Below are 11675 nucleotides of genomic sequence, written 5' to 3' on the forward strand. Positions count from 1 at the left end.
TACCCTAGTTCTTCGATGGGGTTTTGGTCGCTGTCTGTTCTACTCTCGGGATTTTACCGGAAGTGCGGGCGTAACATTAGCACGAATACACCAAGCACACCAGAGAATATACTGACTCTTCCACAAACACCGTTGTTACGGTATCTGTCTTTAGTCCCGACTGGTTTTGGGATTAAAAAGAAACGTTTCTTAACGTGTGTTTGCCCGTACAATGTAAGGCCGATCCAGGGTGACTCGGGGGTGGTATGACTCTTACACACTCAAGATCACGATCTAAAAAGACAAGGTCTTTATTTAGCGTGATTTGATCCACTACCAGATCACACAACTCTGGAATAATTAACGAAACGTTGGTGGTGTGTGTGTGCGTGCAGGGGTTGCAATGTGTGTGCCACCATCTAAATACGTCCGTCACTGCCGCACCACCCAACGCAGTCCCACTAACGAGTCCACCAAACACGTACCTCCAAAGGTACCACCACACAACAGATTATTTGCGAGTCCCCCAGAATGCGTGACAGACCGTTTTCTGACCCGTGACTTAAGCTTTTAATCGCACATGGTGGTGTGTGCTTAGAAACTCATCTGTCAGCTGAGTCTCAAAAACTGGGCAGAATTCGAAAATTATCTAAAAACCAAAGTGGCCCAGAATTTGTGACGTTATCTGAAAAGCAAAGCGGCCCAGAATTTGGGACGTAAATGAAAACAGGGGCAGTCTATACTTAAAACTGTGATTACATTAGAGATAAACTAATGTATCCTGTAACAAAACTGCAATAGTGCATATATTTGATATTAAAATACATTGCAAACGATTATATATCGTGATGCTATTTGAAAGAAAAAAGTTTACCACTACAGAAAAAAAAAAAAATTTAAGATAGTAAACCAATACTTTTATATGATTTTTATTTTTATATGTTATTCATTAATTTGTATTTAATTAAGAGTTCTTGCTGTTATTGTGTTTTGGTTCCAGGCCGACCGTCACGAGAGTTGACAAGAATCAGGGAAAGAAGATTACATTAGAGACGAAGAGTGAGGAAGGGAGGTAGTCGAAGGCGGAGAGGCTTAGTGGGGTGTGCCTCACGTCTCTCGTGAAGTCCATAAATAGTCGACACCGCGTCTAAGCTACGTTGTCTAATTAAGATTAATTAAGTAAGCGCCTCTTACAGCGGTGTATCACCATCCCCTTCCCCACAACGAATCAAACCCAACAGAGAGAACAGTTTAAAACAGTTGTCTTTCCCTTGACTCGGACCATTTTGTGTTTTACATTTAAAAGGACGATCACATTAAGAATTGCACTATGAAAACACATTAGGCCACCCAACTGAACTTGTCTTACAATAAATGTGTTTTGTACCTAGGGTGAATTGACACACGGGCCCTTTTCAATCGCCAACATCTGTAAACAAAATTAAATAAACAATTTCACACGGAAAATCGCCACCAGGCACTATACTTATTACTCCAATATTTTGTTAAGTATTTGTGCCTGCTATGAACGGGTCGTAGATCTTATATTTTATTTATTTCAGTCGGAGGAATAGATTCGTTTCATGTGTCCCGCTCCCAACCTGGTTGGGAAATAATACTTATTTTTTGTTCCAGATTATGCGTCGCTATAGTGTTACGTTGACCTGTGCTCATGTCGTTGAGTAAAGAGACCCCGCATATGACTGACATGTTAATTTACTTATAATACGCATACCAAAGTAGTGATCCATAACGATTGAACGTTTTAGTTGTCTTGCACCAAAAATTTAATGAGGAATCGTACGGTGGAGAACCAGCTTTATCATCCATAAACGCACTTTCATGTAAAATTTACCCACAGGTACCGGGATGACAAAATCGCGTAAGTGTTGGTAGTGTGAATGTCGCATACATTTTAAAATGTTTGTAATGATACTCTGTTAAATTCTCACACTTTTCTATTATTAAAGTACTATTCATATGGTCAAATTTGTAAGTCTTGTTCAATATATGAACATTAAGGTAAATAATATTTATTATTGCTTAAAAAATGTGCAGTGTAAAATACTATGGCCTGCCTACTCCCAACTTTTTTCCAATCTGGCCCCCCAGTTTCTGTATGTTTATTTATTTTGTCGACCGATCAACCTTATTGGGACGATTGCAATGTGTTGAGGACCAGACAGGCCCAAGACAACTCTTGGTTGTCCAGTTCGTACCATGGTTCATTTCATATTTCGTTGGTCGTTACAAGTGTCGCTTGTTGATAGTGTACCGCTCCTTCACCAGGACTTGTAACATAAATAAAAATTAATAACTCTGTTTTAACTATATCAAATGATTATTTTGTGGGCATCTTACTCGCAGTCCCTGCGGTTAGACATTTTATCCCAATTACGGACTAGTCTGTATATTGTAATGCCAGCGATAAGCTGTTTTTTTTTTTTTGATTGACCTGCAGTACATTGTTGCTCGTGGACTGCTTTAAAAAAAAAAAAAGAAATCCTGAAAACCACAGTATCGAGGGACTTAAATAAGAAAAAATAATAATATTTCAATATATATTTTTTTTAATCTAAAAATGTTATTTATGTTCAAATTGCATTGTTAATTCTTAATAAATTTTTTAAAACAGAAAAAAAAAAACAGAATTAGTCATTTTGAAAAATGGAGTTTGCCATTCCCAAGAATGGAAAAATCAGGAAGACTGCTAGTGGGAAAGAGATGTTCTAAAAGGTGCACACCCTGATAAAGCCTTATTGAGACAATTTGTACGTGGGTGCTGGGGTGAAAATCTTATATTTCAGTTAAGAGTGAGAGAGTCAGTGTCTTGTGAAGGCATACCATACCTTACCATTGTTGGTGAAAGTGTGATCCCTGGAAAGTAATGAAGAAAGGAAGAAGAAACATCTTGGAAACCAGATGAACGAGTCACAGAAATCCCACACAGTTGACATTGAGCAGAGTATGGCCACTAATAGCGTGGTAGCTCAATTGGAATTTGATTTACAATCTTTGATAACACAAACAGATAAGAAAGTGACTGGAGCACAAGGGTTTGACAATATGTCAGCAAACCAGACAAGTAAAACTAAAAGTAGTGTTTTTAAACCACTAGAAAAACGGGGCTACTGGAGCAAAGCGCATGTCTACATTCTTCTATAACTGTGGGCACTTAGGCCAATGTTCAAATAAGATAGATCCTACATTAGTCCATCAGAAACTAACAGAGAGGATTCAGAGCCAACCCACAGACTGCAGTAAAGTTCTGACCTATATCTTTAAACGCATAAGCCTAAGATAAGAGACTAAATTCCTGACCCCGCTCATCAGTATGTGTGATGAATAATACATATAGTCACAAATAATACGGTATTGTATTATTTCGTGTATCCCAGACATGTGAGTCAACAAAACAAAATTCACCCACCTATGTGTCCTATCTTTAACCCAATGTTGCTGGTTTCACAAAGAGTTTACATCTACGGGTTACAAGCACAAGTGTTTCAAATGGATATTTTGTATTTAGGCCAGAGGATTGCACAACACTTCATGTGCAAGTAAAAAGTAATAATATAAGAGCACGGGAAATTGCATTTTTATTAATTCAAGAGCAGTTGTACCGAGACTCCAATTGAAAGATTGATTAGCAATCGAGTCTCATCATGTAGACGTAGAACTTTCGATTCGTACACAGGTTAGTGAGTACCGTGCCAACAGCTATTCGGCAGATCCTTCACTTCTGGTATCTCTCCCTCCCAACAGGACCTCCACAATATACTCTTGGTTACACGATGTTTGTGCACGACCGTTCAGGGTCGTGACATGATACAAACAGACAAGACAGGTGCTAGGCACAAATCGACAACAGGCAACCATAACACATGGAACAAATAACACCCGGAGTTCACGGGCGCACAGGACAAACTCCACACAAAACAAAGTTCTTTTATGTGGATAACCGTTTACACCTTTTTGTTTATTATTATTTGCAATAAAAATCACCGCCATTCATCAGTGTTTGGTGTATTATTTCTGGTCTGACATCACCCCTACAAAGCCATCCTGTTCACAGTTGGTGTCAGAAAAGGGACAACAGTGCCTCCTAGCATCAGACCAGGAGTGTTTTTTTTTTGTTTTTGTTTGGGGGAAAAAAAAATAACGTAGTTTGTCTTTAACAATAGCACCTCCCTACTTTCGCTCGTCAGTTCGTCTCCCTGTGCGTTGTCGTCAAACCCGTCCCAGGGCCAGCATAGAGATGGTTGGGCTCATAACAGAACGGACAGACCTATCCTTCACACCAACGAATGGAAACACACGGCTCAGGCCAGGCGGGTGAAGTCGGTTCGGTGTTAACGATCGTCCTCACTCCTCGGACCGTAGGCTGCATCCCAATCGACGCGTTTTTAACCTGCTTCCTCTACTAAACTGCAATGCTTTTTCCTCGCCTTGGGATACAGAGACCCTGCAAGTAGTGAAATAACCCAGTAGTTAAACCCCACTCTGAGGTATATAAAACAGATCTAGTAAAAACAGGTCTGCTACATTCAGGGCCAATGTCGGTTTTGGGCATTCTAAGTCTTCCAAATTTTGATAATCTGTAATACACAATAAATAGGACAAAACAGTATTAAGGTGTACTGTATTGAATTTGGGTCCCGGTGTTATATGTTTTGTTACCCTCCGCCTGCACAATACATTGAACGTATCCTACGGCTTAGACCATGATACTTCCCTCTCATCTGTTGAGGTGCTGACTAGTGCAACCGGATGGAATCGAATGAGTGCCACCTCACATAGATTGTTGGGGGATCATACCCTCCGTGGGCCAATGTGTGTGAACATACAGCAGAAGGGTGACGGACAGCCTGCGTGAAAAGCAACACCACTCCCAGGGTCCCTGTCCGAGCCCCAGACAGGCCGTGGAGTCTTGTGCGATAAATACCAACTGCACTACACTGTGCAGCAGCTCTGCCGCTATCCTACCCACACATTACTCAAGTCGGTTGAAAGTAAAAGTCCCCTGCTACATCAAAGTCCAGCGCCAGAGGGATCTCGCACCAGTCCCCGTCATGTGAGAGGAGAATATCCAATCACCGTCCCAGCATGTACACTGTGAGGGAGCACAGCCTGGGACCATCCCCTGACTAACGGGGGAGACTACCCCTGCTCTCAACCCCGTCGCCAGAACTACATGCGGCTCCCAACCCCTAGTCACCAGGCCTAGCTCGACACTGTCTTATTCTCAACCCCAATCCTCCTCGCCACGAGACTACAGCACGCGCTTGCCTCCAGACCCTTGGATCACCAGGAGACTACGACCACGTGTCGTACCCATCTCATGGCCGACCGGTCTTGCCAGTCTGAACTACAGATGCTAGCCCCACCTGTACCTGAGTCCGTGGTCGTCTCCTACTAAGGACGCCCGACAAGCGGTGGTTCCTATCGCGTTACGACGTATGCATCCGGACCCCAACGCGCTCAGCGGATATAATAGAACCTCGTACGGGAGGCGTGACCGGGCGTAAGACAGTGGGACGTCGATCAAATATCGACGGCTCACTGTAGCAACCATGACTCCGACTTGGTGGGGTGTCTAGGACCCCTACCGGTCCTATAATAGGTGACTCGAGACCGCTTATCGGATCGGACGACTATTATCTAAACTCTGCGACACGGGTCGATGACGCGCCAACCCACAGCCTCCTTGAGGGGGTGCCCCGGCGGTGTAAACGGGCAACGACGGGGACTAGTATGACCCGGCCTCTGGCGAACGGTGGTGAGGTAAGAGTGTTATTGTGTCACAGCGTTTGTAGTACATAACATGCTAGGTATCGTCACAATAGCGGGACACAGAGAGCTGGCCGTGTCTGAACTTTTTTTTGGTGTTTATTTATTTTTTTTTTGTTTTTTTTTTAAAAGAGCAATTTACAAAGGGGGGGGTTGTGGGGAGTGGGTTTCATGGGACGTCACCCCCAGAAAACCTTAACGTCAAGGACAGAAAACCATTTTCGACGTTGGCGTCATCTCCATCGACACTCGTAGAGTGTTCTCGAACGGTATCCTAGTGCTTTACCCGACCCCGGGAATGACCAGTAAAGCAACATACAATAAGCTTACCTTTAGTTAAATGATAAATCTTTAGTTTTACCAACCGGGCCTTAAATGTTGGGTTTGCCCGGGGCTACCGTTCGGACACTCTACGCGGTGTAAACGCAGACGCAAATGTCGCGATGTTTTCGTTTCCTTGACGGAATGTGTGATTGGAGATTGTGAGTCGTACTTTTGTAGGGGTGTGGTAAGGTTAGCATTCATAAATCGAGTAACAAGACCTTTTTATAAAAAAAAAAAAAATCAGTCTGTGAAGTACGGTCGAGAGACACAGGTCGACAAATTAGGCTTTATGCTGTGTCCAGCTGTTACCACGATGCAATAATTTTGCGCCTGTGCTTATTGTCGTGAAAGTGTTCTGTCTGTGTGCCAACATTATTTATTCATTAATTTAGCAGCTGTTACAAAGTACTGTATTTTTTAATTTATTTTTGTATTACAGATTATTCAATTTCGAATGCTTTGTTGAAAAATGCAATATGAAAAATGGGAAAACAAGCATAAATCAGTTTTTATATTTTAAACTGAAAAGTTGGAAAATAAAAAATGGATCGATTTTTGTTTTTATGAAAAACCGAAATAGAAAAACAAGTAGTTTCCTGTTTTTCCGATTTCCGATTTAGAATGCAAAAACGATTGGCCGGAATGTACACGGACCTAAACAGACATCATGTTTTAAAATGAAAATACATGTGTGTTGTTCAAAACTGCACATTTGGGACCTTAAGCTAATCACAGTGCAAAACAGGCAAGATTTATGAAATTATCTTGTTATCTATAAAACACTCATGTTAACATTGCACCTTCTAGCCATCAGCTGAGAGGGGATAATAGAACAGAAGTCTGACCTTTACAAAATCTCCTTAAAAACAAAAACTGTACAATTAATGGATGGCATGAGCTGAGACCATTGAAAAATGCTTAGAACTGCTAAGGTAGATCTTATTTTATTACGTACTTGAAGTTGCTACTTCTTTAATCTCCTTCAGCACTTCGCCCTCCAGGACTGGATTGTTACAGAGCTCCTCCCATGATCCTTCAATGTTTTTTTTGACAGCGAGGCAGGTCAGTTTCTTTTGGTTTGGCACCACAAAGCTTATTACATAATTCTGTTCACTGCAGATAAAAACAAAAAACATTTTTTTTTTTTTAAACAATGGATTACACCAAGAGAGAAAAACAAACACACAATAAAAGTTATTAAAACAGAAGTCGATAAATAGCACTACAAAAAACATACATAGTTGTGTAGATTGACGTAAGGTGGTGTACATTTTCATTAAATGTCGATGTTACAGGCATACTGTAGACTCCGTTAGGACTAGTGCATGTTTTAATCAAATGATAATGGTGCTGTTATGTCTATGAAAATGCAAATTTGTCAAGGGGTAGGTAGGTTTACTACTTACATGTAGTAGGTATAGGTACTATATTACATATCCACATATATATATATGGATTTCACATGAAGGGAATACAGATATGCATCTGTGTCACAGATACTTTACACAAAAAAAAAATTAGAAACAAAAAAAAAAATGGTAGACTGGTAGGGGTGTCGATCATAGAACCCGTCAGTATCTGGTGTGACCACCATTTGCCTAATGCAGCGCGACACATCTCCTTCGCAGAGAGTTGATCAGGCTGTTGATTGTGGCCTGTGGAATGTTGTCCCACTCCTCTTCAGTGGCTGTGCGAAGTTGCTGGATATTGGCGGGAACTGGAACACGCTGTCATACATGTCGATCCAGAGCATCCCAAACAAACATGCTCAATGGGTGACATGTCTGGTGAGTATGCAGGCCATGGAAGAACTGGGACATTTTCAGCTTCCAGGAATTGTGTACAGATCCTTGCGACATGGGGCCGTGATTTATCATGCTGAAACATGAGGTGATGGCAGTGGATGAATGGCACGACAGTGGGCCTCAGGATCTCGTCACGGTATCTCTGTGCATTCAAATTGCCATCGATAAAATGCAATTGTGTTCGTTGTCCGTAGCTTATGCCTGCCCATTCCATAACCCCACAGCCACCATGGGGCACTCTGTTCCCAATATTGACATCAGCAAACCGCTCGCCCACACGACGCCATACACGCTGTCTGCCATCTGCCCGGTACAGTTGAAACTGGGATTCATCCGTGAAGAGCACACTTCTCCAGCATGCCAGTGGCCATCGAAGGTGAGCATTTACCCATTAAAGTCAGTTACGACGCCAAATTGCAGTCAGGTCAAGACCCTAGTGAGGACGACAAGCACGCAGATGAGCTTCTTCGAGACGGTTTCTGACAGTTTGTGCAGAAATTCTTCAGTTGTGCAAACCCACTGTTTCATCAGCTGTCCGGGTGGCTGGTCTCAGACGATCCCGCAGGTGAAGAAGCCGGATGTGAAGGTCCTGGGCTGATGTGGTTACACATGGTCTGCGGTTGTGAGGCTGGTTGGACGTACTGCCAAATTCTCTAAAACGAAGTTGGAGGCAGCTTATGGTAGAGAAATGAACATTCAATTCTCTGGCAACAGCTCTGGTGGACATTCCTGCAGTCAGCATGCCAATTGCACGCTCCCTCGAAACTTGAGACATCTGTGGCATTGTGTTGTGTGCCAAAACTGCACATTTTAGAGTGGCCTTTTTATTGTCCCCAGCACAAGGTGCACTTGTGTAATGATCATGCTGTTTAATCAGCTTCTTGATATGCCACACCTGTCAGGTGGATGGATTATCTTGGCAAAGGAGAAATGCTCACTAACAGGGATGTAAACAAATTTGTGCACAGAATTTGAGAGAAATAAACTTTTTATGCATAATGGGAACATTTCTGGGATCTTTTATTTCAGCTCATGAAACATAAGACCAACAATTTACATGTTGCGTTTATATTTTTATTCAGTGTATATTTGTATGGTGCCGCAAGAGAAACTTGCAAGTGCTTTATTATTAATATCCACAAGGGGGCGCAAGTATACTGGAGAAAACGGCTTGTATGGAGACAAAGGGACTTGCAAGACCTGCTTCTTTCAGTATCTGTATCAACCCAGTCAGTTTTTCATTTCCATGTTTTGGAGAAATTGTTGGTTGAAATGCCAGGTTCCAGTACAAAGCCAGTGGGACACTGGTTGTTTTCACTTTTAATAAGTTGCCGTTTGTATACAAGAAGTTTTAGGTGTATTCACTTGTCCTTCTTAAAAGTCTTCTTCGACTGTTATCAATATCAAACAAACTGATGTAAAATTTGCATAATGAATAAGTATTGAATATAATGAATTTGCATAATAACAACAGTTACTGTGCAACAGCAAACCTATTTAATTTACCTGTTTGCATATACACAGATATTATCGATGAGTGAGCAGTTCTTCAAAGCTGATTCTACTTTTCCCAGGGACACGTATTCTCCAGCTTGTAGCTTCACTAGGTCTTTCTTACGATCTGCAAATTGAATCACAATTAGAAAAGTACAACATTACTGATTGATGTAGGACACACATTTACAACACAGATTGATAGCGTATATTGTGAAGTGTAATCAAGGGGCTTATTCACATATAATTTACAAAATACACAAGTCATACATAATTGAGTGTAATGTCATGGAACTATGACTACAAGTCAGATAGCCACACATTTGCTTTAGAAGGTAACACTGCATCATGCTCTCCCTGGTTGTTACAAGACAAAGGAGTGGATATTTCAAATACAACCACACACTTGTGGGTTATTAGCCTTTGTGACGCCCCCTCTGTATTGAATGTGGCTAGTTTCCTGTATATTGCACACAGATTTGAAAACCAATTGCAAAGAGATTCCAGTGGTCATATTGTTTTTAATACAGTGTTGTGTTTTGTTATTGCCGCTTTAATGCTCTAAATACTGACCGATGATTTGCAGGCAGCCATCAGGATTGATCTCGCCAATGTCACCTGTACAGAACCACCTCTGCCCGTTCTCATCCACAAAGAAGTCTTCATTGATTTTTTCACTGTTAAAATATCCCATTGTAACATTGGGTCCTCCAATCACAATCTCTCCACGGGGGTTGGGCTTGTCTTTATTGGTGTAGCCGCCTGAATAAAGATGCATAGAATTTAAAGATTAACAACACAAAAAGAACACTGGCCTGTTGTTTAGACATCCACAACACTTGCTGTGCCAATAAGATACAACTAAATTGAATGTATTCACTGCTGTTTTTAAATCCAAGAGGACATGTGTATGCAAAAACAACCACAAAACAAAATGAGAATGTGCTGTAAAGAACTGTACCAACTTAACACAAGACAGCCATATAAAAACACAACAAAATATCAACAACCCGTGGCAACATCTGCTTTTTAAAAGTACTGTTAGACACATTCCTCACAAGTACCAGCTTGTGCAAGAGGCCTAAAGGAATGCACACTTGTTATCAATTGTTTGGTGGATGGCAGACAGAACCTGTACACACCCCTGCTCTGAGACCTGGAACATTTTAGAGGCACATTTTCTCCTCAGAAAACTTACACTCCCTTATTCACCATTACAAAAACAGGACCTTGTCTTCGGTCTTGAAAATATTATGAATGGGCTTTTAGGATACTGATTGGTGCGTGTGTCATGATAATAACTTATAATATATACTAGATACACTACACACATATTAGACAACACAACACACATAACATACACACACACACAACACCATCACACACAACAGAGTTCTAAATGAATTAGAATAATTAGACCAACATAGCGTGCCATTATTGGTCTCCTAATTAACACTGTTCCAAACAAAATAATAGACAAAATAGCTGCCATTTATGGTCTCCTAAAACATTTTCCAAACTCATTTGCATACCATTTTTACAAGTCCATTTTCATTTCACAGTGAAGCCAATTTACAATTTCTCCATGCTACAAGTTTATGTCCTGTGTTAGAGGCAATAGAGCCCCACCCATGTAAGTCTTAAATGTTCTCCACAGCCCTTTAGGAAGTTGTGTAAGGAGTTTGTACTATTATCTGTTACATAATAGTGAAATAGTCCTATTTTTAAATTGACCAGGAGAAATGGTCAGTCAAAGTGAAATATATATAGTTTTGAAGCTGCAGTTCTGACATCTGTAGTTATATTACCCTGCGCTACAAATAACGGATCATTAGTTCTGTGCAGTACAGTATTTAATAAACCATTCTTACCCTCAAGCCAGTCTTGCAGTTTTATTTCACAGCAGATGAGGGGAGCCCCTACACGGCCAGTGCTGTAGTCTGCCACTGCATAGAACAGAAACATGGGATTATACATCATAGATGCCAGAACACTAATGAGCACAATATAGGTGTATATATAAGATAATATTATATATATATCGTGATGTGTGGAGTGTCACACGACCACACAACACACACACACACACAATACAGTGTGGCAAATACAGGGTTGATAACAGGTGAAAGAAAGGTGTAGTGTTTCTATTGTTGCTATTTGAAAAGCCACAATGTTACACAACATGTTTTGAGGTGTCATACAAGGGCACCTCATGCTACAAAAATTGAGCTATATGATTTGTAATTTTTTCCCACTGATTATTATGGAATTATATGTAATGTA

At 41.0% G+C, this 11675-nt stretch overlaps 1 protein-coding gene across 1 annotated transcript; it reads right to left on the bottom strand.

Moving 5' to 3' along the window:
* Window positions 1-6802: 6802 nt before the first annotated feature.
* Window positions 6803-11397, bottom strand: LOC121310808 (long-chain-fatty-acid--CoA ligase 4-like). Its single transcript, XM_041243726.1, has 4 exons — window positions 11264-11397; window positions 9966-10154; window positions 9405-9519; window positions 6803-7206 (listed from the first exon to the last, which is right to left on the bottom strand). Exons 1-4 carry the CDS (start codon window positions 11370-11372, stop codon window positions 7041-7043), a joined length of 579 nt encoding a protein of 192 aa, XP_041099660.1. The 5' UTR covers window positions 11373-11397; the 3' UTR covers window positions 6803-7040.
* Window positions 11398-11675: the final 278 nt, after the last annotated feature.

This window comes from Polyodon spathula, unplaced genomic scaffold (assembly GCF_017654505.1).
Source record: "Polyodon spathula isolate WHYD16114869_AA unplaced genomic scaffold, ASM1765450v1 scaffolds_2580, whole genome shotgun sequence".
NCBI lineage: Eukaryota > Metazoa > Chordata > Actinopteri > Acipenseriformes > Polyodontidae > Polyodon > Polyodon spathula.

Bases quoted from the DNA above. Each gene is read 5' to 3' on its own strand.
- LOC121310808 (XM_041243726.1), bottom strand. From the start codon at position 11,372: ATGATGTATAATCCCATGTTTCTGTTCTATGCAGTGGCAGACTACAGC. The intron at 10,155-11,263 runs GTAAGAATGGTT...ATCTTTATTCAG, and splicing joins ACTGCAAGACTGGCTTGAGG to GCGGCTACACCAATAAAGAC. The intron at 7,207-9,404 runs GTAAATTAAATA...TTTTATCTGCAG, and splicing joins ATCTGTGTATATGCAAACAG to TGAACAGAATTATGTAATAA.